The sequence below is a fragment of the Cupressus sempervirens genome, chromosome 11, assembly GCF_028749045.1.
Source record: "Cupressus sempervirens isolate cs-2001-9-10 chromosome 11, ASM2874904v1, whole genome shotgun sequence".
Taxonomy (NCBI): Eukaryota; Viridiplantae; Streptophyta; class Pinopsida; order Cupressales; family Cupressaceae; genus Cupressus; species Cupressus sempervirens.
The window spans coordinates 612,843,338-612,870,059 of record NC_143128.1 but is presented as its reverse complement, the minus strand read 5'-3'; the positions used below and the strand labels follow the sequence as shown (position 1 = coordinate 612,870,059).

General features: G+C 31.0%; 2 protein-coding genes across 2 annotated transcripts in view; both read right to left on the bottom strand.

Annotated features, from left to right (window-relative positions):
* LOC149531183 (cysteine-rich receptor-like protein kinase 42) overlaps window positions 1–23,614 on the bottom strand; it is a 56,273-nt gene extending 32,659 nt beyond the window's left edge. The window contains exons 1-3 of the mRNA XM_089808300.1: window positions 23,370–23,614; window positions 23,164–23,236; window positions 22,726–22,935 (exon numbers count right to left, since the gene is read on the bottom strand). Of these exons, the coding sequence (XP_089664426.1) occupies window positions 22,726–22,935; window positions 23,164–23,236; window positions 23,370–23,614 (528 nt within the window). The remainder of the gene's footprint in view (window positions 1–22,725; window positions 22,936–23,163; window positions 23,237–23,369) is intronic.
* LOC149531182 (cysteine-rich receptor-like protein kinase 10) lies at window positions 22,630–26,400 on the bottom strand. The gene is made up of 5 exons (XM_089808940.1): window positions 25,605–26,400; window positions 25,333–25,467; window positions 25,070–25,230; window positions 23,723–23,933; window positions 22,630–23,604 (listed from the first exon to the last, which is right to left on the bottom strand). Exons 1-4 carry the CDS (start codon window positions 26,398–26,400, stop codon window positions 23,775–23,777), a joined length of 1,251 nt encoding a protein of 416 aa, XP_089665066.1. The 3' UTR covers window positions 22,630–23,604; window positions 23,723–23,774.
* Window positions 26,401–26,722: the final 322 nt, after the last annotated feature.

Sequence of the window (26,722 nt, the reverse complement as noted above, 5' to 3'; positions counted from 1 at the left end):
AAAGTGAGAAAACAAATCCCTTTTTCAATACTTATTCACTTTTTGAGTGAATAATCAATTCGGGAAAACAACCAGTTAGACTAGCTAGATTCTGAATCGACCCAAACAAAAATAGGTAATTCCACATAGTAGGAATTTGCCTAAGATAAATCTGCTAGAAAATAAATTCAATAAAATTTAAAACCTAAAAACCCAAAATCACATAGATTACCTTAACAGCTTTTGCAACAATACAAACCTCTAAATGCATAGACACGCTCACTGGTCTAATCATATAATGTGAATGATTCAAGACTTAAACATATCACCAAAAGGTTTAGTTAACTATAAAAATGAGATATGTCAACCATACAGGGATGACATAGGTAAAATGTATAGCTAAATCACTAACTCCATAGGCCACTACTAGGGATATAATTCCTAGACAATAAAACACACAATCAAGTTCAATTACATATAATATCATAGCTAAAGAAATAATGCATTAAATACTTTTATTATTCCATTTACATCACTCACATTCACATATAGCATACTAAATCAAGAAAGATGTAAATCACTATAGCATAAAATCTATCACAAAATATGTCCAAATACGAAATAATCAGATATCATCATGAAACATATTTTCATTTCAAAATGGCATCAACATGAAAATATGATAAATTTAATGGCATAGTAGTATAGCATCTATGATACTAAATCAAAGTATAACATCCAACCTTAGGTCATCTCAAGGTACAAAGTAATAAGAGTATCAAGTATGTCTCAAATAAAAAATAGACAAGGTATAGACTACACACACAAGAGACACTGCAAGATTACAAGTTTTTTTGTTCATACTTGGGTTATGCTAATATTCGACACATTAATCAAAGTCTTTTCCCTTTCATGTTGAAGAGCTTAAAAGAGTTACCCTCGTCTAGCTTGTAAAGTTTGTAGGTCATGTTAGTAGCTATTTCATGTCTATAAGCATAGAAGATTCAATGTTTTTTTAATCTATTATATAAATTCAATTATATGCTTCAACAATGCTACCATATAAGGAATCTAAAGTCCACCTACCTAGGTTTTGTAGAGCCTGAAGAACAAGAAGGGGCATAAATAGCCTTGTAGCTGGCCCTAGCATCTAAATATGTACATTGTACATGGGAATTAGTTTCCCCTAGGTGTATGTGGTCTTATCATTGGGTTATTTAAAAATTGTTAATTTAGGAGCCAACAAAATGGCGAATTTGCTAGGGACATATTGAATCTTAAAGGTGATTCAATATAATAGAGAGTTGTATGGAAAAAGTTGTAGCAATGAGTCTTTGGTGTGTTTTCAATTTCTTACTCAATGTCATGCACCCTAGTGGTTATCTTTTCTAGGACAACAACAACTTAGGTTGAATATAAATTGCACTATTACTAGTAAGTCATCTTCAATTAACCCAGCTAAATATTTATTTTCAAAATGTTGTTGTAAGTTCAGAGTCAAGAATGAACAAATGTATTTGTTCTCTTTTTCAAGATTATAAATCTCCAAGAGTGGTTTGATGATTTTCATTTTTCCTACAACTGAAAGTATGGTTTAGATTTGTCAAGTGACAAATTATGTTTTATTCTCACAAGTGTGAGTGGGAACTTTGTATCTCTTTACCTATTTTCCTAGTTGATTTCATGTTAAAAAGTTTGAAGGACTTTCAGTTTGTATGGGCAGATATGAAGTTCTTGATAGTGGTTCTTGAAAAAGAAGTATAGGTTCTTGATTTATAGTTTTTAGTGTTGTATGCACACTATTGTTGTAAGAAATTTAATGTTAGAAAGTGAATCACAGTAGTGATCTCATTTGTCTTCTTAAAGGAGGTGATAGCTCTACATGGCTTTGATCAATAGTGTGAAGAAGTGAAGTTTTCACCCATGCCAAATTAGCAGATGAAGTTTCATGCATCAACACTTAAGGTATTTTTCTTTTCATGTGTTATCTTTTTATGGAAGTCAAGACTTAGAAATGGTTACCTCTATTTAGTGATTTTCAACACTAAGGAAATAGGTAAATCTTTTATTTTAAGATGGACTTAGAACTCAGATCTAAGGTTAATCTACCAAGTTATAAAACTTATGAAATTATGGTTAATAATATTTCTATGTTGAACAAGAAAATATACAATATGATTGTCAGTATGGTAAAAGGGGTAGTAGGAAGTACTCAGGGTTTAAATGTTGACCAATTTTATATAAAGCTTAAATCAACAATCATGAAAATGCCTTTTTCTTCAAGACTTGGGGAATCTTCCTTACCTAGTATTTTCCTAGATATTTTTGTGCCTAATTCAGTTAATTGGCCAACACATGTAAGATTACAAGAGCTTTTGCAAGCTGAAGAATTCATTAAGAAGATGGAAAGTGATAACAATAGAGTTCATGTAATATTTTCTAATGATGATGGTAAATATGTTCAAAGTCAAGATGAATGTAATTAATCCATAAATGATGATAATATGTCTTCCAAGTATGAAGAGAATGATTCAAATGATAGCGAATTAGATGATTGAAGTCAACATAAGGAAGATGGATATGTAACTGAAAATGAATCTAGTGACAATGTGTATGAGAGTGAAGAAATATATAACACACGTATAGATTATTCTTACTATGATGAAAATAGGTGTTGTGAGGCTTCTGATTTTTTAGATTTTACTACTTATGTTTCTACTGTTGTAAGTCCTTCATGGCATTAGGATAATAATCACAAACAAGAGGATAAGATTTATGAGGAAACCTTGTTGAGCCCTAATGAAATTCTAGCTTCGTTAGCTTGTGATTTTGAAAAGTATGTAAGTATTTATAAGGATGCTCATATTTTCTCTTACGAGGTTTCTTCATCTAATGAAGTCACTTCCCCAAAGTTTGATGTGGAAAAAGATATAAATTCAAAACAATCTTTGTCAAATTTTGGAGGTGTATATGACATTACCTCAAATGTCTTTGCACATGATGACTTGCTAGATATGGGGGATGTTATTGAAGGGAAATTTTATAATGATTAAGTTTCTTCTCATGTTGGTTTTGCTACAATAAGTTTTGATGCTTCATATGATGAAGAGGAAAATAGTTAAGGCTATATATCTAATTCCAAGACTTCCTTTTATGCTAATAAATCATGTAATGATTAGTTTGATGAGTTTAAAGTTCATTCTAACACATTGTTAGATGAAGACTATGATTTTGATCAACATATTTTATGCTAGTAGTTTCATGATATTTTTCAAGCTTGGTCACTAATTAGTTATTTGATTGTGAAAGAGTTTCAACAAATGAAAAATCTGATTTGATGAGCATCAGGACTATGAGAATATAGAGATTATATTTCAAATACTCCTCACATCTAGGTACATAAGGTGAGTTGGAAATATATGATGAATATGGCTCTTTGAATGACGAAGAGTGTGAGCACTTTGCATTTCTAGTTAATAGCATGTATGAGTCTTTTGATATTGAAGATTGTCAATTTGATTTTTGAATTCAAGAGCATGCTGACATGTATTTTCATAGTGAACAAGATGAAGAGATTGTTTCAAGTTTTTATATGCAATATGAGAATGATTTTGTTTCACCTAATCTGCTAATGAGAACTTATTATGTGTGTGGTGAAATTGATGGAAATGATACTTATAGCTTACCTCAAGTAGATGTAAATGAAAATCAAGTATTTGATAGAGGTAACAAGTTTTGAGAAGTTTTGGTGGCCTGGGGTCATCATCTTGTATAGTTAGAGTAGTTTCCCTATTTCAAATAAGTTGTTCAAGAGTTTTGTTGGAATGTTCTTCTTCCTCCATAGATCTGAATCCCTACCATGTCTACAAGGGGCATGCATCCCCATATAGAGTATTGATAGGAGTCAAAATTGTATTCCTATTTTGAGTTCTATTCCAAACTTTTGAAACAAATTGAGCCCTATAAATGCTTTTAATGCATGTGTACCCGACTTCCATTTTGAGGTCTATGAGGTGTTTTATGTTTCTCAAACATTGCATTCAACATATCCATGTGTCCTATAACAATAAGATGCCATTTTTAGTCATTCCATGAAGTTTCATTTTGTGCAATATTCATAATTACATTTTGCTTTAGTGTAAAACTACAACAGGAAGCCTAGTTTGCATTTAAATATCTTGCACCTAGTTATGTTTTATGATTCACTGCTTTAGGAAATGTTTACACATATCAGAGAATCTATGTTTTAGTTTTCAAGTCATTTTGATTTGTTTTGACTAGGTTTTGAATGCCCCAAAGTTGGTTGTTTACTATTGTCATGCTGATGCATATTTGTAAGAATTATGGGAGGCCCTGTTTGACTGATTATAACTTTAACCAAGTTGACCAAAATGAGAAATTTCCTTTTTCGTTGCATTTTAGAGGTTAGTCACTTGTTATGTTCTAGATTTGAGCCTACGAAGAATCTATTTGATTAGTTTTCAAATGTGATTCCCAATGTGATTTATGAAGTTTTGCTCATGTCAAAAAGAAATGCAAATTGATCAATACACTTGTTCAAGATGTCATAACTCTAAATACATATTAGATGAGACCAAATGGTTCATACCATTATGTTCCACTCTAAAAATACTTTAAGTGTGTTAGTTTGCAAGTCTTGATGAATTTGTCTGTACACATTCCTAGGTCCATTTCGTTTGAGAAAATCATAGTTCTACCAATGTTCCTAGTTCTGTAATTCCAAGTACGTAACTTCACATGATTTCCAAAAGTGCCATGTTATTCATCATGAGATATAACTATGGATTTATACTCTCTTGTGACAGTGAAATAATACCCTATTTTTTGTACCCTCAAGAATCTATTTGACCTATTTCTAAAGCCTAAACCAAATGTATTTAATGCTCTTCTGACATGTTTGTTTGCAGACAGTTTTAAGTGAGTAACTTGATGAATAATTAAATTAATCAAATAAATCTTGACTTTCAAGGTCATGCCATAATAAGTGGAGAGTCAAATCTAGAAGCTATGTAGCAAGAAACCCCATTCTCTCCATGAATAATATGGGTGTCGTTCTTCAAATAATCATGGAGAGCCATCCTCCAATATATTAAGCCAAGGAGTAGTATGTGCAATAATTCTATCCCACACTAGGCACAAATTAGTTGAGTAAGATGTTTAAATGATGTATCACATAAAGAAATAAATGTCCTCAAAACAACTAGTTTAAAGGACAAGTGAATCTCACATGGATGGGGCCCACCTAGCTAGTTGAGCAGTGACTAAAAGACTATTTTGACCAATGAGCTACATGCAAGAGGAGATGCCATGTAGCACAACCCAGGAGGCCCATTGTGAGAGTGGGTGGGGAAAGCTTAAGGGCTTCAAAGTTGCACTATTATGATGCTATGAGGGCTTTGTGAGATCAAAAGGTAGAATGAGGAGGCAGTAAGATGTTATGACCATGGCATGTGATCGGAGGTTGAAATTTGAAGGGTTATGAACCTATGATAAATTGTGTGGTCAAAAATATTAAGCTTAATTTAATGAAGTTACGATGATATGATGAGATTGTAGCATTAGGAGAGGTACAAGGAAACACTTAAGAGGATGCAATGGGATTGTATAGTTAGGAGTTGAAAATTGAAGTGTTAAGATGCTACAAAAATCAAGAGAATAGTAAGATTGTTAGGAAGAAATTCAAGAGTTTTGATCTTATGCTTGAAGAGGTGGGTACTGCTAAGAGTTGATTTGGCCAATGGGGGGCTGAGAAGTGGCACCTGGAAATTGGAGGGATAAGGTGAGAAAATAAAATGAAAGATTAAAGTCAAAAATCTCCAATTTGAACACCCATACTCTCAAAAAGTTGAAAAGTGAAAATTTTAATTGAACTTAATGATATTATATAGTTTAGACTATCTCATTTTAATATTTTCAATTTTAATGCTCCATTCATGGAAAGAGCCTCGAATTTTTAGACAAGCAGCAAGCACAAATTTTTTATTAGAAATATGTAGTATTATATACCATTGGAACTAGGAGAAGCTGAAATTTTCATTTTAATATACAAATTTTGCACAAGTTTTCAGTAGCAGAAGTTATAAGCAGTTTTGTATCCTCGAGAATTTTTAATAACAATGAGAATTTGATGTTTTCAAATGGAATAGGATTAGATTTAGATTAGATTTGGATGAAATTAGATTCACTAACAATCATAAAGAGTGAAATGAGTATTTTCAAGAGCAATTATAGGTGATAAGATTTTGTCAACAACAATTGAAGATTCATGGCTAAGGGGAAAAGAAGACAAACAAGATCAATTTGAAAGCTCTACACATTTTGAGTGCATATATGATATCTCATCTTAGGAGGGTTTTTCTAATTATTTTAAGGAGACATTTTAAACATTCTGTAGCAATATTGATGAGATTTGATTGTCAGTAGAGGAGAAAAGAGATGAGCTCTGCAACAAGTGAAGGAAGAGTTTCATGTGGAGACTTGGAAGCATTAGATTTGATCAGAGTGCCTTTTCCTATCTATACATTTCTCTTATTTTCTTATTTTAAGGGTTATAGTTCTATTTTCTATAGATTTGATACCACACGGTTCATTCTAGTTCTAGTCTTGTTATTGTGAGACCACCATTCTTAGTATTTTCCCTATTATGAATAACAGTGTAGTTTCTTGTAAGAAATTAGTTAAATATAGTCATTTTTTTGTGTATTCTCTAAGTCTCTACATACAATTGATGTATTGGTTTCAAGGAAATTAAGAGAAAGCTTTGTTGAAAGTTTCATTCTAAAATTTGTCTCCTCTTTATGGGTTTATAGTTTTCTATTGATATATGTACACAAGGTGCATATTGTCCAGTTGTAGCTTGGATTTGAAGTTGTATGCAGTTATGTATCTTGTTGTTGGGTCAAGTACTTGAGTAAATTGCTTGATATGCATTGAAAGAATCACAAGGAACATAGGAGGATTTGATAAGTATGAGTCTTATTTTGAGGATAAATGTTTGTTTGCAAGGTGAATGGATAGATCAGATATCTGATGATATGAGTATATTCTGGGTATCTATGCATATGTTTTGATTTGATTTATGCCCAATGGATAAGGGGCTGGTCAACTTGGAGATTACATGCATTTGTTGTTCATACTGAGTTATGCTAATATTCAACACATTTATATATGTCATTTCCCTTTCATGTTGAAGACCTAAAAAGAGTTACCCTTGCTTAGCTTATCATATTCATAGGTCATGTTAGTAGCTATTTCACGTTTATGTTGTTCACATAAGTATAGAAGATTTAGGGGTTTTTATCTATTATATAGATTTAGTTATATGCTTTGACACTGGTACCATATAAAGAATCTGATGTCACCTGCCCAGGTCTTACAGAACCTGAAGAAGAAGAAGGAGAGTAAATAGCCTTATAGTTGGCCTTGATGTCTAAATAGGTACATTATAGTACATGGGAATTAGTTTCCCCTAGGTGTATGTGTTCTTAGCACTAGGTTATTAAAAACTTGTTAATTTAGGAGCCAATAGGTTTTCTTTTCAACACTGAGATCATTTCACAATCTCACATTCTTTATCCTTAGATTGATGAGCTCTTGATTTACATCATTGAGTTGATCAATGAAGTCTTCTTGCTGAAGGGATAGTTGTTGAATTTCATTGTCCTTTTCTTCTATCACTTCTTTGGTTTTTTCTTTTTCTTCCATGACTTCACACAATCTAACCAATTGGATTTCTTTCTCTCTTTTTAGCTTTCTAAATTCTTCTTGAAGATCGGAATTATTCTCTAATAAGTCTTTGATTTTTGCATTAGATTCATTTAAATTTATTTCTTGACATAAAACTTCAATTCTTTCTTCAATGTAGAGATTTTCATCCATTTGTGCTACAAGAATTTTCCTTCTTTTCAATGATTGAGAGAGTTGTTCCTTTTCCTTCTTGAGTTGTCCAATGCCCAATTCTAGATCCAAGTTTTCATTCTCAATAGCCTTATCTAGCCCGCATATCTCTATTGCCTCTAATCTTATCTCAAGCTATTAAACTTCTTCTATGAGAACAAAAAGCTTTACTACCAATTGTTGAAAATATAAGGCAGGCTAGGTTATTGAGAGGGGTGGGGTAAATCAGAAACCAATAAAACTTTAAATTACTTCTTCAATTAATCCTTCATATGTTATTATTATCTAATTGAATGCATGAAATAATGAAAACACTAAAACATTCGTAACACTTTGACACAAGATATGGTGACCCAAAAAATGTCCAATTAGAAAGTAAAACTGGGGTGGAGATGATACCCACAAGCTTTAGTACTATAGTATACAGTTAATCTATTAAGGCTTACAATTGACCACTTCTAGTGATCTTCCCTATTAGGAGCAATAAGGACTGTAAGGTCCACCTTGTTAAATGATTTACAAACATACAATGAAGTATGCACTCAATTAGAAGATTTAAAAGAAGACTATTAAGTCCACCCAATTAAGGGATTTGAGTGATACACCTATTAGAATGAATTAGTGGTTGTTCTTTGATCTACAACTTTGATTTGATAAATGGATTTCTTGAATTGCAATGATCATTTGGTTGTGATAGATAAAATCTCTGTTGTCCCTTATACTACTTGTAGCCTTCTTCAATTCATACTCATACACTTTATATTCCTTTTCACATATTCTTGGATATGATATAATGAGTTACATATATATCAATCCAAATAACTAATCACTAGAGTCGGCTACAATGCCAAATTCAACATAGTTCACAAAGTCAGCCCAACTACTATAACAAGTTTTGAAGACAAGCTCAGTGATGTTATGATACTCCAAAAACTCTATCAATGTTCGAAAAAATATGGCACTCATTTGAAGTTGAAGCTTGGTCCATATTGATCACTTTCAAGTAGCTCGAACTTGGTCAACACTATGTGACTCGATGAACACTAAGAAAATTGGTAGCTATTGAATCACTCGATTGACATTGCATGACTTTGTCAACACTAGATTAAGTTTGTTAACACTGCGAGCTTGGTAAACACTATAGAACATGGTTAACACTACAGTCTTCATTACTTTCATTGGATAACTTGGTAGATATTGCTATGCTTGGGCTATATTAAAAACTATCTCAACTACTTAGTAGACACTGTGTAGCTTGATGTGAATTGTAAACTGACTGTTTAGCTTGGTAGTAGTTGAAACACTTAGTTAACATTGTTGGATGAATGATAAGATTGGTAGCAACTGTAGAACTAGGTAGAAATGTAACCAAATGACTAAGTGTTGAGTCATTGATAGAAAAATTGAGCTTAATGTCAACAAAATCGTCATTAATATATTTAGAATTTTAAACAAACACCTCAATAATATAGGTCTTAATATTTATTTTTTGAGTAATGAGGATTTCCACTCATTAAAATAATATTCCATGACTTTTTGGTGGGTTGTGCTTTCTTATGTTATCATTCATATTGCACATTTTGTTTCATAATAATAATAGATAGTCATATTTAAAATGAAGAAGATAGTTAATTTAACAATATTCATTTTGAATAGATAATTGATATTGTTTTAGGAAATTGATTCACGCCTCCCCTTTTTGTGTCCTCATCAATCCAAAAATATGTTTTTATAGTCCCCCACCTCCCTTAGAGTAGGATTCTTTGAACAAGCTCCATATATGTTGTGTCCTAGATATCCTAATGCTAAAATTATGCTAACTTAGAATCATGTTAGGAGATCATAAAATTACATAGACTAGATAATTAGAGGTGATTTCTCTCTTACTATTGGTAGGTATACAATGACCCCATCTCCAAAATCTAGTAGAGATGGAAATTAAATGGGTCACTATGAAGATGTTCAAGAGAAGGGTGTGTTCTGGTTAGAAGGGAATAAAATATAAGATAAGAAGAACTAGACTCATGTGCATAGACTTGAAGATATATAGATTGATTTCAAAATAAATGAAGATACAATAAGTTGAATTAGATTTGGCTTGTACCTTAAAGAAAATAAAAAATCTTGATCCACATAAAATTAATGAAAAAAAAAAAAATGTTTTAAGACATCTTGGGACCAACATATGAGGAATATACAATGACTTACACCACTCGTCCTAAAATTGAATAGTCATAAAAGGAACAAAATTATATCCATTCCATAATATATGTTTCCACATTTTGGCCAACTTCAAAACTAAAGAAAATATTTAAAAGAAAACTTCACTTTCATACACGTATTACCAAAAAACCGTTAAAATTTTGAAGATGATATATGTGGTCTTCTTGTTTAACACCTCTTTAAATTTGGAGTAGGATATTTTAGTTGTGTTGGGATTTACGATAGGGACCCTTTCCAATTAGTATGTTGGGACTCTTTTGGATAAGAGATCTAGAATAGTTGATTTGTGGGTAGATGCCATAAAATTGAGAACAAGATGGCTCTTCTTAGTCAAGAGGGCCACCATGCTTAAAGAAATATTATCAGTCATTCCCATTTTTTAGTTGGGATGCTCTAAGATTCTACGTGATGTTTAGAAAAGGATGACCCAAAAAATTAATGTATTCTTCTGGCAATGGTATGATGATAAACACATGTTAACTCTTATTTCTTGGAATAAATTTTTTAGATCAATGGACAATAGTGGTGTGGGAGTTAAAATATTAGAATATGGCTTTATGAGCTAAGCTAGTTTAAAAAATGGTAAAGGAACCAAATTTGTAATGGGTAAGGATATTAAGATTTAAATATTTAGATGGTTAAACACACCTAGTATCTAAAGGCATGAAAATCCACCCAATGGCTACAAAGGAACTTTCTGAAAAAGTGGGGTTAAAGCACAAATATGTGTCACCTTTTGGGCTAACTTCATAGATCTAGCTAGACCAAATCTGATCAGATCCATTTCAGCTAGAATTAGTCCAACAAAATTGATGTGGCATTGAATAGACACCATGCCACATATACATGTTCATGGCATTTCGACCGAAAGGGATGACAAACATTATATAAGTTGAAAAAAATACAATCTGCAACTTATTTGCATCAAACAAGATTGTTGGGATTGTAGAGCGAGAGGGGGGTACATGAGAAATTCTGCTAGATCAGGTACATTCACAATTTTTCCCAAATTTTTAGTATGTTTTAAGTTTTATTTTATGTTTTCTTTGACCAAAGTTCAAGGTTTTTAATATATTTTTTGTAATGTTTTATGATTTCAAATAGTTAAAATAATTTTTGTTATTATACATCTATGTTTTTTAATAGTGTATTAATTTTTAAATAGTGCAATATTAGATAACTTAGAAAAAATATTGAAATTTAGTAAACTTCAGACAATATTAGAAAAATTAGATAAAATTATAAAATATTATTTAGAGAAAATATTGAAAATTATTTAGAAAATTTAGAAAATATTAGAAAATTAATTTTTTAAGAAAATATAGAAAATACTAAAATTTTTAGAAAATATTATAAAGTTTAGAAAATATTTATTAAATATAGAGAATTATTTTGAGAGAATATTATAGAATTTAGATATTCTTACTTTGTTTTTGTTACAAAATATTAGAAAATGTTAGGTAAAAGTTTAGAAGCTACTATTCGAAATATTTGATAAAAAAAAAAAATTTAGAAAAAAGTACAATTTTTTTATCTAGCATAAGTAAAAATCTATCATTAAAGCAAATGAAACTAATAATTGAAACCCTCAGATTGAACTAAATCAGACTCTCTCTTACAGTAAACCTAATTCAATTCTAAGTGAAACCTTAACATTGAACATAATAAATTAGAGTTGACTGGAACTTAACATTGAATGTAATTAAACCTCACATTAAACCTAATCAAACTCTAATTAAACCTGTCACATTGAACCAAATTAGACTCTAACTTCTATTCTAAACCTTAAATCCAAATATGTTCACCTAATGAAACTCTAATTCAAACGTTGAAATTGTAACCTCTCTCTAACTCTTAACCTTGTGTCTATATCTCTCTAACTTTCATAACCTCATCTTTGTCAACTTTAACCCCTACCCCCTCTCTTTCTCTCACACGTGCGCGTGTGCACACACACACACAACCTTCTCCCTCTGACCCCATAATTCCTAGACATAGTATTTTTTTCCCATTACAATAATGCCTTAGAAAGAAGCTCCAAAATGAAGTTGAACTTCAAGATTTTTAATGTATATGGTTCTATTAAAAATATGAAGAAAATCAAAGTTTGAAAAGTGTTTGAAGCATAGACACCCCACACCTAGGTTGGAAGAGGTGGAGGGGGTGGGGGAGGGTGTATATCTATTGTAATCTAAGACATCATAAAAATAGGGTGAAACTCAGAAAACATAAAATAGAATCCATATATTTTAATGAATGGATTAACATAAATGGACTAATAGATACTCCCATTTCTAGAGATAGCTACGATTCGAATAATAGGAGAAAGGGATTTATCTTTATTGTTGAGATACTAGAAAAAATTGTCTTAAATACACCGTAGGCTCAAATCACTATCAAGTTGAATTATGCATCATAAAGGATAAAAATCCTAGATAATTGTTCTTTCAAATTTGAACTAATTTGGTTTAATTTCGATCTTTCTAAAAATGATAGAAAAATGGCAAAAAAAAATTGTGTTATGTGGGTCTAAACATAACCAAGTGGTAAAAAAACTAAAAATTATTAAGAAAAGGCTTAAAGTATGGAAGTCCAAACACTTTGGGAATATATTTGAAAAAAAGGAAAAATGGAAAGAAAAATTGGAGAATCTAAACATGGTGGTTATAGAGAAAGGGATGAATATAGCCTTATATGAAAGAAAGAAGTGCCTAATGAAGGATTATAAATACATCTTAATTTTAAAGAGGTGCTATTTCAAACACAAAAATTCAAAAGAAACATGGCTAGATGTAGGTGATAAAAATAAAAACTTATTTGACAACATAGAATATCTCATCAATTCACTTCCATTCAAAATAAGGCTAGTGAAACACTGGAGGACCTAGATGATATTGCAAAAGAGGAAATAATGTACTATGATGAAATATTTAATAATAATGGTAACCTAAATCTAGGGGTACAAGAAAGTATCATTCAGAACATCACAAAGCTTAGATCAAGATAAAAAAATTAAATACCATTGGAAACATTTACCTTTGAGGAAGTAAGTGTATCCCTTAAGAAAATGAATCTAGATAAATTTCTAGGGCTAGATTGGTTTCCCACATGTTTCTTTAAAAAATGTTAGAACCTCATAGGGATGAAGGTAATTGAGGCCCTAGAAGGAGTAAAAAATTTAGAAAAACTCCTTAGGGAGGTGAATAATATCTTTCTATTCTGTATCCCAAAAAAGGAAAAATTAGAGACCTTTAATGATTATTGCCACATTTCTCTTTGCAACACTTTTTATAGATTATTTAGTAAGAATATGGCAATGAGAATCTAGAAACTTCTACCAAACATGATTAGCATAGAACAAACAAGGTTTGCATACGGAAGATCTATCTTCATTGGAGTAATTGTGTCCCAAGATGCCATACATACAATTCAAAACAACAATGAGCCTAGTATGTTAATTAAGAGATAAATTAAAAAGGTATATGATAGAGTGGATTGGATTTTTTTGAGGGAATGCCTTGAAGCCTTTGCATTTGCAAGATAATGAATAAATTTTATCTTTGAACACATATCCTCCCTTAAGTTATAAATACTGGTAAATAGATCACCCAAAAGACTTTTCAAAATAAGTAGGGGACTTAGATAGGGGGGTTTGATATTGCCTTTTATTTTAATATTAATAACATAATCATTAGGAAGATGAATAGATAATTCCAATTATGAGAAAATTATTAAAGGAATAATAATCACTAGTGACCTAGATCTAACAACCCACCACTAATTTATCAATGATGCTATGCTCTATGCACAATCTATCATAGAAGAGGAAAAATCATATAAAATAATACTAGGTCAATACACTAGTGCATTAGGTCAAGAGATTAACCCTAAGAGCTCAAACTCTAATACTCATCCTAATTTGGAGCAGGGTTATCCCACTTTCATAGTTTCGATCGAAACTAGCTTGATAGTTTTGATCGAAACTATCAAAGTGGTTTGCTAACCACTCGTGTAAATTGCGAATAGTTTCTATAGAAACTAAAACATTTAGTTTCTATTGAAAGTTTGCAAAATAGTTTCGATAGGAACTTAGTTTCTGTCGAAACTAGCTAGATAGAAGCCCACATGAATAGTTTGAAGTTTTTTCAATAATTTGCTTTCTTCGGAGCTAAATTACAAGGTTCAAATGGAGCACTGAAGACCTAAAATTGTACATGATTGAAGTACTCTGAACTAGCTTTCTAATGACTATGAATTTGGTGCTTTTCAAAATTTTTAGGTATATATTTTTTAACATGAATTAAATATAGGTTTATTATAAAAAATAAACTAAGATATTCGACGCTCATGGAAAAATAGTAAATAGAAAAATAATTTTTTTGAAAAATAAGTACAGTCTCCATATTTGAGTCACCTTTCAATCAAATTCTTCTTTTTAAAAATTGGGTAAATATATAATAAGTTACATGTGTCAAAAGCCACGTATGTCTAAATTAGTGTTATGCCAACTTTAAACTACAATAAAATATGAAATACTAATGATAAAGCTATAAGACCAACTCTATGGTTTAGGTATGGATGTTAACAAACTAAATTCAAAAGAATCACATTGATATCTATTGTAGAAAAAAAGTTATGTGTGTTAAAAAAAGTGTCACTCTTTAAAAATTAGTTTTTTGATATCATACCAATTTTCATAGGAGAAAAAATAATTCAATAAATTCAATTTTTAAAAAAATAAAATATATATATTTAGAATCTAAACACAAAATCCTAAAAGACTCTAGTTTACTTCATCTTCAAATTCCTAACTATTAAACGAGAATTTGCATTTGAAAGTGAATGTTTTCTTAAAAATTCAGAGTTCAGTGTTAGTTTAGGCAAAAAAGTGTAGTAACCCACTATTGTGGGCTCACCTAGCAACAAATTTCTTGAACTTTAAATTTCAAAAGTGGAAGTTTACCTTGTAAATACCTAGGTCTCCCTTTAGACAAAGGGGAAAATTGAAAAAAGATAATGAGATCAAATAAAAAATAGATTAATTTTGGAAAGGAAAAGGACTCTCTTCTACAAGTAGAGAAATGATGATATAATTTATCCTTTCAGCACAACCTATTTATCAATTATCTTGTATTTATCTCCCTAGAAAAATAGATTTTTTAATTTATTTTTTGATAAAATCCTTAGAAATTTCTTGTGGTAGAGAATCGGGGAAAAGAAAAGAAAAAAAAAAAACCTATTAGCTTGGGGAAAGGTATGTAGAAAAAAAGATGAGGGAGGTATCAGGACCGGGGACATCAAAATACAACAAAAATATTTAGGAGCTAAACTAGTAGTGATAATGTATAGAAATCCTATTTGGCAATTTCACTAGTTAGATAGTGTGGAGTTAGTTATGAAAACATATAATCAACATCAAGTGAGGAAACTATGGAGATGAAGTTTTGATACTTTGACTTAGAAAATTGTCAAAGTATCATGCAGTTCATCTAGCAATGCAGTTAGACTTTTGATTATCACAATTCAGAGAGGCATTATTGGAACATGCACACTTAGGTATGGGTAAAAGCACAAACCTCTATCACCTTTTTGGAAAGGAAAAGGCTAACAAAAGTATAACCATTCACCTTCAATAACATAATATAAGTATTATTATTTTGAATTTGAAAATGAAGTAAACTAATGAAATGTATAGAGATCGATTAAGTTTAGGATTTTAATTTTTAATAATCATTTGGAATAAGAATTGATATATTTTCCTAATTTTTAAAGACACATTTTTAGCTATTGATTAATGGTAAAAATTGGGGGTCTAGTTCCCACCACAAAACTATAGGGAAATGAATTTATTTCCTTTTGATCTCAGACTATGTTATAGATAACATACATAACTAGAACAGTCAAAACCATAAATGAAATTTACACCTATATTTTCACTTTTTATAATGATTCAAATTTCAACTCACCTAAAATCAATAGTTTTCATCTCCCACCACGTTTTAAAAAAAAAATCTATTCAAGCAAGACAAAAATTATACATTCTAGAAGAGGACTCTCTCCTCTAGAACATCATATAATTTTTAGATTTTTTAAAATGATTTAATATTTTTTGCTTCCTCAAAACTGACATCTTTTATAGTGTTAAAATACGTGCTTGTAGAATTTTCTAATTACAATATATTACATCTAATTAAACACTATAAATTCTATATGAGAACATTCTTGACTCTAAGCTCTATAAAATGGTGTTTATATATTATTAAAAAAAATCATAAAAAATAGTAAGAGTTATTGAAATGGCACTTTTCTAAAATAATTTTATTTCTTTATTAATTGTATACAAACTAGTATAAAACATGCATTTATTAGCCTTTTCCAATTGCAAAAGAGTGAGACCATTTATAGCTTAGCTAGAATAAATTTATCTAGATCATATGTTTTAAAAAAATTGATTTTTAGATAGAAATACTCAAGTTCAGTCTTTCTAATAAGTCAACTTGAAAGATGACACAAATTTGTACTTTTACCCATATAGGTTTTACAAACTATGAGGATACTACAGGTAAGAGTGTGAGGTAGTATATACAGTACATATAGAGTTATATTGCATTTTTTCCAGTTGTAGTAATGAGCTGACTGAACATAATAGAATTAAGGAATCTAATATTTTATGTTAAGAAATTATTTTGTTTACAAAGTTAATTACTTGACTAATTAGGAACAACCTCCTAGATGTTAACCCTAAGTGGGCAAGGTATAATTTTTCATTTTGGTAAATGTGTAAAGGAAAGAAGGCTAAAGGAGTCTAGTATAAAGGAAATATTTTGTAAAGCAAAGTTGTCTTCTATTATTTTGGTGATTGTTGTGATAAGTATGCAATTATTTTATAATGCAACCTTTGATGGTAAAGTAGTGAAAGGTAGAGTATGCAAAGTTGATACAATGAGCTAAAAAGGTCATATCAAATATGGAAGATATCAATAGTTGTAAAGAGGTTATTGTATCTACTATTCTTTATACTATATATCATTGTAAATTTCATGTTTGGGTAGTGGGATAAACTTTCTTACATTCTATAATTGTACTAACAACTCTAGTAGTGTTGAGGCTTCTAACAAATCCTAGTCCTCTAACAAGGACCAAGACACTATACTAATGTAATAGACTCCTAATAGGGTCAATATCTTTGACAAGATACTTGTGATCAATGGATCATTTTGTGGGTACCATCCCCACTTGGGACTTCCCTAGTTAGCTAAATATGGTGTTATGCATTGCATTGATTTATGGTTATTTTTATTGTTTATCTTAATCATTTTTTCATTTATGAAAGATATAATATTGTTAAAATGATATCTATATTTGGGAAAATATTTGTGAAAATGTGACTCACCCCCCTCTTAGTATTCCTATTTCTAACAATCAATATCATAGAACATTTACTCAAGAAAGGCCTAACAACTTGAGTAAGATTCCTATGGATATAGATTAGTTACAAAAGAACTTAGAAGAAGCTCTTGAATAGCTTGACATACATACAAATGAAAGAGATACTCTCAAGGATAAGTATGAAGATGCTAAAGGCTACAATGAGAAGATGAACGACAAGATCAAACATATCAAATCTGAGAAAGAGTCTAAAGATCAGATCAAGGATTTCAATTTGAAGTTTCAAGGCTTAAGAGAGAAAATGAGATTTTGAAACATGAGCTAAAGATTACAAATCTGAAGTTGAGTCTAAAGTATGATGACAAAGAAATTGAGTCAAATCAAAGATTAGAGAATGCAAATTTCAAATCAAAACTTGCAAAGATGACATCTAAACTTGAATCATCAAAATTAAAATAAGTGTAACTTGAGAAGGATAATGTGATTGTGAAAGGATAGCTAACATAGTCAAAGATACATATTGAGAAGTTGTATTCAAGTAGTCACAGACTTGGTGTGTAGATCTATATGCATAGACCTTATTAAGATAAGATTGGTCTTGCATACTTTAAAGAAGAATCTTTCAAGAAACATGAGGTTACAAAGGAATCAAATATTATGATGCAAGAGCTTGAGAAAGAAAAAAAAAGATCTAAACAAGGTTGAGTCAAATCACACTGACTTCATGCACCTAAGAAACTTTAACAAGTTGAATCACCTAAAGAAGTAAGAAACCAATTTAGAGGATGATGTTATGCATGCAATGAATTTGGTTACATGAAGATGGATTGTATAGGTTAGTATTTTAAACATGTCTCTATTTATTGTTATAATTGTCATGATTTTGGTCATAAATCTATTGAATGTAAGAAACCTAAATTTAATAATGATAATGGTAGAATGTTTAGAGGTACTAGAACTCTACAGCTAGTAGACCTATTGGAGGAATCAATATTGTAAGGAATAGTATAATGTATTATAAGTGCAACAAATTTGGACATATTGATAAAGATTGCAAATTATAGATCAGATAGCTAGGACGTAGATATGGAAATAATGTGATAGCATGTCAAATTTGCAACAACTTGGGTCATACAACATAATTTTGTAGGATGAACAATATGAGTATGATAAACAACATGAGGAACTACACAAGAACCCCAAAATTTAGAATGAATAAGAACAATGTCAGAAGAGATGAGAATAACAACAACAGTTAGAGAGAAAACATGAAAGACCTTGTAGGAAACCTCAATGAATCATTTGTTAAAGCTAAGGATCCAACAATTTCACATGTTTTGTTAGAAAACTTGTCAACTAAAGCATCTCAGAATAAATTGAAGTTAGCGATAGTTACCAATCAATCCTAATCAGATTGAGGATTTCATTTCAATATATAACATAAGGAGATTAACATTAGAATATTGGATCTTCAAACACCATCCAAAGCCTTTGAAAGTTTCTAATCACATTCTCAAACAAGTATCATCAATATTTTCCCTTGAGCTTTTAATGGAGACCTTGATGAATTTCGTAATTTTGTTAATTTTCCCATAAATTAGATATGCATACTACTCATACCTTATCAAACTCAAAGAAAACCTTCAAACTTATTTTAAAATACTATTTTTTCCTTAGAATTATTGGAATTTCTTTCCTCATTATATGTCACTAAATTTCCAAACATATTTCCATCATTTTGATAAGTTGGACAAGTTTTCCCAATTAGATATTAAGAGCTTCATATAATGGCCAATTTTCCCAAAGAAGGTTAACCAAATATCTTTCGATGACTTGGGGTACTTACTAAGCCTTCAAAATAATTTGAGTAATATGATATTGCACTTTCCTATTTGATCTTTGAAGTGATTTTTCAAAACTTAATTGAATGGTTCCTTGTCCATTCCTCATTTTATTAGGCTTTCACACAACATCAAGAATTTGATGAAGTGAGCAATTAAAAATATATGTGTATATAATTCTTATTTCTTTTAAGTGTTTAAGAAAACATCACAAACTTTATGAAATTGATGATGAATAAAACTTGAGCATGTCACCCTTTTTTAAAACTTGGGAAATTTGGATAAAATGTGAATGCATCTATCAATGTGGGTAAGACCTCTTAAATGGAAGGAAATTACCTTATAAAAACTATTTCTTATATAAAATACCAAAATAGACTATGGATATGAAATTATCCTTAAAAACCACTATACTTACTTGGTGATTAAATTGATTTTTAAACCCTTATTCTTAGTCCCCTATTGGAAAATCTAATCCCAACCATTTAATGAAAATCCCATAATTTTTGGATAATTATGTATACCATTTATGTTCCTATTCTACATAATAATGTTGATTGAGTCCATGTGATGTAACTTAGATCTTCTTGAGGGCCAAAGGTTAGTTTTTATATAATATTTTAGGGAGTGAATCTAGATTTAGTTTTTCTTCCTGGTTTCTAAACCCTTTGCTTAGGGTTTTGATATGGTTAGTTAATAAACTTATATAGGTCCCTAGGGTTTTGGCGTTAGCCTCTAGATGGGATTGTAAAGAGGAGGATGAATCTTATTGATAATGGGTGGATATAATGAAACATATTTTGGTTTACTCTACAATACAGGACTAATATATTTCCTTCTTTTGTCAAGGGAAGTGTTGTAGTTGATAAAGGAATTGCACAAATTCTTCCTTCCACTCTTGTCTTATTTTCCTACTTCTCCCTTCTGCTAATAACTCTCTTCCATCTCCTATCATTTTCATCTATCTAACTGTAATTTAGTACTTGGATTCGATCAAAACCTTGAACCTTCTGGTCTACATTAGCCCCCAATGGGATGGTTTTCTTAAATTTCAAGATCTCTAAGTATATCAAATTGATTTCCATTTCCATAAAATCTCAAAAGACTCAAAATACATGCAACATTATTATTATCCCTCTAAGCTTGTATGAAACTTGAATGCGAACCTTTCCCTTTTCACTAATCCACATGGGTTATTTTTTTAAGTAGAGCCACCTATATAGTTTTTGTGTCAAATATAAATATAAATAAGTGATCCAATACTCAAAATTGTATTTTGTGTCTTTGAGTTGCATTATTAACTTTGTAAATTGTGTTATGGATGTACACACAAGAATTCAGTTGGAGAATTTGAGCTATTATTATTATTATTATTATCTATTAAGATTATTGTTTTCACTACATATTTTTTCCTTCATCAATATAAGTCACAAAAGACCTTGTGCTTTTGTACTCAATTTGGCTACTAAAATTTATTTTTGATTAACATCCAAACAAGTTTTAAAGGGCCCTTAAAACCATGTGCAAATAGATATTGTTTTTATCAATAGATTCACTATTATTCTTTTTTCTAACTATATTGTATATCAAAATTATTGTTGTTATTGGTACTTTGTGATGGATCACATTATTATCACTCAATTTTGCATTTGAAGACTGTTGTACAAGGATTTTTTTTTTTCAAAAAAGAGAGAATATAACATGCATGCAAGACCCCACTGATAGTATGGCGTGCACAAGCTTAGTTAAGTGCTAGTTATGTTTACTACAAAATGGAACCTCCTCTAAATGAAAAAAGGGACTTAATCTCATTACTTTGTGGATGATTTGACCATTTTCTAATCATAATAATTAGTTTAGATTAAAATCAGTAACAAATGATTATAATTAGAAGAAAATATTGCAAAATTAAATAGGGGGATACATTGTAAAAGCTAAAACTAATAGTACACAATGAGTCTAATTTCTTTTTAAAAAATTATTTCCTCAATCCATACTTTATCCAAGATTTAGAATAATTTTCCTACCTTGCAGTGGGTTAATTTTTATAACTAACTTGTCTTAACATAATTTAAATTTGTATTGTAAATATTAGGCCTACTTTGAGAGATTTCACACTCATGATTTGGACGCATGCTTAGATTAGATTATTTAGTCACTAAAATAATTAATAAGGAAAACATTTAAGTTATGGTAAGAATGAAAATCTATATTCTCTTGTTCTGAATTAGATGGTTCTTATAGTAGTTTGAATAAAATTTAAGAAAAAAATTGATATTCATGGTAAGTTAGGGATGTCTAATAGCACTCCATGTTTTAAAATAATGAACAACATATTGCATGAGGATTATGATCAATTTCTCATGGTGTGGGAATAATTTCATGTATTGCACTATTAATTTTGAACAAATAGTTGTAAATTTTAATGTTTATGTTTCCATAAAGATAATATGTGTTTAAATATAAGAATAAAAAAAATAACACATACAATTTAATTATGTAGAAATTGAACTATTTAATTCATGATTATGTTTAATCATTTCATTAAATGTAAACTCAAAACAAAATAAAAATTGTCATGCATTTTATACATACATACATATTTTTTTAATACAATTAATAAAACAATGTTTTATTTAGAAGAAAGAGGTAATACAAAAAGTTCTTGAAAAACTTATCACAATCATCCACTATGTAGGGTACATGTTACTATAAAACTTTATATACTACAAACAGTCATATAGATAAGTAATAGATATGATAATAGTTTAATATAGAGTTCTTTGCAATGTCATTTAATGGACTATATATTTATTTTGTATATTGTTGTGAGTTTACATAGAGATAAATATCAATATCATTAAATACAAGAATATAATATAATGAATATTATATTAACTAATTAAATTATAATATATTTTTCACATATTTATAATGGTTGTAGAAAGATAAAACAATTATTTATAAATTATAATATATAGTTTTAATAGTTATTCAAATGGATTTTCAAAACTATTGTAAAAATCTACCATGGAGATACAATATGGCCACATGTGAGGTGAAGAAATGTGCTGAAAATTAGAGTTAAAAAATTGGTAGAGTGGAGCTTATTTAATAATTAATCACAGAGTTGAAATGCAAAAAGTATCACAACAACGGCAAGTACTAATAACTAGTTAATATAATTTTATAATTGATTGATGTAGTAGTTGTTGATGTACACAGTGGAACATTTTTTTGGATATTAACTACAAGAGTGATATTATCTAGCACCTAAGTCTATTATTGTTACACCATTGGTAGATGGGGATGAAGAAGTTCTTTTAGATGTTGATGTTGATGTAAATAGATGAACATTTTTTTGGATATTAATTACATAAGCAGGCTCTGTGGGATTTGGTAAGTCTATCACATATGCATTTGAAAGCATTGCATGTACATTAGACATTGCTGGACGAAGTGACGGATTTGCTTGTGTACATAAAATACCCACTTGAATGTATTTTGAAGCTTCTTCATGAGAAGTTTCTACTATCATTTTGTCAATCACATCCATAATATCTCCTTTCTTATAAGATCTCCATACCTGCATAGGAATAAATCATACTCATTTTGTTAAGATGCATAAATTTTAAAACTTGATTGTATTGAGTATATTAAGAATGAATCATACTCACCTTCATAAGATCCGTAATTTTTAAAAGTTAACTATATTAGCTCTCATATTAAATCTTACCCATTCCAAGAGATTTTAAAATTCAGAAGATAATCTATTGTTGTTGTTCTTTCTTCCACATAAAATTTCTAAACTAACGATGCCAAAACTATAGATATCTGCTTTAGCAGATAGTTGACCTCTCAAAACATACTCTGGTGCCATATAACCACTGTATAATGGGAAAGAAATATTAGCAAACTTCAATTTGGAAAACAATTTTGAAGAAGAGCTAACAGAAAACATGTTTGGTGTACAAGATAGATATGAAAATAACCATAAATACAAAGGAGGAGGATTCTTACAGGGTTCCCACAATGCTTGTGTTGACACGAGTCTCATCTAGATGAAACAACCTTGCTAAACCAAAATCTGATATCTTTGGCTGCATTTTCTCATCAAGCAAGATATTACCTGCTTTTATATCTCGATGAATGATCCGTAGCTGAGAATCATGGTGCAAATATAGAAGCCCACAGGCTATTCCAAGTATGATGTTTAAACACTTTGACCAATCGAGCTCTTTTCTCCTCTCCGGATCTGTATCCATACCTCTTGAGCAATCAATATCAATGATTTATGACATTCAATTTTCTAGAAAGAATTTAGGACAAACATTTTATGACACCAATGTTAAATTAAGACTGAATAAACTTACGAAAAAGTATTTTGTCAAGGCTCTTGTTAGGGATGAACTCATAAACAAGTAATCATTCTGAGCCCTCTGCACAACAGCCAAGTAACTTCACAAGGTTACGATGTTGAATTCCTGCCACCAGCTTAACCTTATTTAGAAATTGCTTCTTTCCTTGCATTGATTGGACGGAGAGCCTCTTTACAGCTATTTGTGTTCCGTTTGACATTGTCCCCTGACACCAAAGGAAACACATAAATGTGTAAAAGAAGCCCAAAACCCTGAAGCCAACGAGTCAATATCTAAGACTCCAAACAACCGACATAAATGAAGTAGACTGAATAGTAAAAGAAACTATGAAGTGCCAAAGGAAACCCATAATATCATTATTAGAATATCTAACAATTCCTCACAACGTTTTTAAATTTTAGTGTTTTAATAAATTTTAATAATATAATTTTTCATGCTATGTTTTACAACGTTTTTAAATTTTAGTGTTTTAATAAATTTTAATAATATAATTTTTCATGCTATGTTTTATAAAAGTTTCAGATATAATTAAACAATTGTAATGCATCCATCATTTAAGGTTATCCTGCATGATTGATTTGTGTGTATTTCAACTTGATATTTCTTTCAGGCATAATCCAGAAGCAATGAATGCTGGAACAGAGCAAGGAAGAGGGCCAATTATTACTGATAGAAGCTGCAAAGCAATTGATCTCAGAAGAATAATAAAATAGTAATATTAGAGAAAGAAGAGTGGGGAATCCCATCTGAGGCATAAACAGGGTGTAGGCCACCAAAGCACTTATTTCCATGTTGCCTGGAAACTCCAAACCAGAGAGAAAACAGTGACGGTTAGCACCAGCAACAACAAAACACAAACCGCACTTGTTACATAGAAAATGACAGATATTATTTATGGCGTCAAACCCAGTAATCAGTTAAAAGATCAATAAACCGTTGCCCCAGAAGAGGATTACCATAGAATTGGTGGCCGTGTAATTTGCTATAAGATTATTTAGGAGATCTGTCTAATTTTCTAGAAGATCAGTACAGCAGTTTGTGGCTCTCTAAAAATGAGTAAAACGTAAAATCAAAATTGAAAGTATGGCGACTAGCTAATCTTTAGTGGGTTCTACTAGATGACATATATCCAGTAACTATACGCACTTGAATATCATGTAAAACAATTATAATGTAACTAAATAGTTTGTAAATCTGTAAAAGTCCTGATATGTAAATCAGAAAATAATAAAATATAATAAAATGGGCATAATGAATGTATAAGCATAGGTGTGAAACTTACTTGTATATTTCAATGTGCTGTCTTAAATGAGGAAACAGAGTCGGTGAGGGTTAGTTTACCTTGTATACATCACCGTATCCTCCCTGTCCAAGCTTGTTTTCTTCATGGAAATTTTTAGTTGCGGCATTGATATTTTCCAAATTGAGAACCATCCCCTTCTCCTTCCCGATCGCTGAATTCACCTCTCTATCTATATTATCTCTCGCCCCTGGTCGATTCTCTGGATAATAAATGCACCCAGTGGAAAATCTTACAATTTTGTATCTAACGAGAAATATTACACACGTATGACAAATTGAACAAAATCTCGCAGCGAAAATACCTTTTCTTAACAGGCCCAGCATCCATAATACTTCATGGTTGAATCGTTTTCGGAATGCAAACAGGGATAACAGAAGTAGGAACAACAAGCCTCCAACAATGCCCAGAACTATGCCAATTTTGTTTGGTGATTTTTCTGCACAAGAGATCAATTTTTGAGTGTTTGGACATGGCAAATGGCGTTGGTTATGTCTGTTGACTTCTTCACAAAGCAAAATAAACCGTGTTGGGGTTATGAAATAATATGGATGAACAGTAAAATAAACCGCTTACTATCTGGTGTAGGTGTAGGAGATGATGACGGTGGCTGCTGAGACGGCGGCGGTGGAGGGGCAGGATTGAAGAATGAGTACGTTTCATAACGAGCCATGCAATTTCCACCCCGACCCACTCCTCCCATAAAAGTTCCATTGTCCGTCAAGGTCACATCTAACAGAGCCCCAATTGCATTGGATAAGCACATTTTGCAGTCCACGGCGGAAGTTAAATCCCTCCAACACTGGACCAGACCGTTTATCGTATAAAATGTAGAGGCGACAGTTGATCTGGTGGCAAATCGAACTGGGGATAGGAGGGCTTCATCCGACAGATTTGTGAAAAGCCGCCTGACTGCCGTACGGAACACGTCGGGCTTATCTGAGACTTTCTGGCCATTGTAATAAATCGTGTCCAAATTGGTATCTAGTTTTCCAAAGAAGGAAAAGTAATCGTAGCGTATAAAGCACTTGTCCATCCAAGCTCTGCCACCTGTGGCATCTCCACAACTCTTGCGAATGCTGGCGTTTGCTTCTTCTGAACAGTTGAGGCATTCCTCCACAGTTGTGTCTCCCCTACATTGGAGGAGACCGTAAACTCTGTCTGGACTTTGGCCGTACACAGACGTATTGAAACCCTTTGATGATGATGTGTTGTTTACGAGATTGTTGAGGACTATGTTCAAATTACTATGAAACACAGCGCTCGTAGAATTAGTACTCTCGCATTGTTGGGCCGAGCTCATGCGAATAATACATGATAAGAGGACGACATAGAACAACACTAAACACTTTGAACTATAGGTGATCTGCATGTTGGTTTCCCCTTCACAATTTCCACAAGAAACAAGCCTTTTCAAGGTTATATATTTAGTGAACTTCTCACAAACAGCTGGGAAGTTTCTCAGCATATTAGGTAACAGATTGGTAATGCACGTTTTGTGACCACTGAGATTTCAAATAGTTATATACAAATGTTGGTAATGCACGTTTTGTGACCATTAAAATAATTATATACAAATGTTGACTGTCAGCCTCAAATCTTCAGTTTCAAATGAGATCTTCAAAACCTAATTGTGGATTAAAAATAATTAAACAGAGCAAAAAAATTACCCCGGGGCGATGTAATTCAAGCCG

What these genes read in the sequence shown, in the direction of transcription:
- LOC149531182 (XM_089808940.1), bottom strand. Translation starts at nt 26,400, where the DNA reads ATGCAGATCACCTATAGTTCAAAGTGTTTAGTGTTGTTCTATGTCGTC. An exon ending in TCCTACACCTACACCAGATA is followed by an intron (nt 25,468 to 25,604) that starts GTAAGCGGTTTA and finishes TCTCTTGTGCAG; the next exon opens with AAAAATCACCAAACAAAATT. An exon ending in GATACGGTGATGTATACAAG is followed by an intron (nt 23,934 to 25,069) that starts GTAAACTAACCC and finishes CTTTGGTGTCAG; the next exon opens with GGGACAATGTCAAACGGAAC.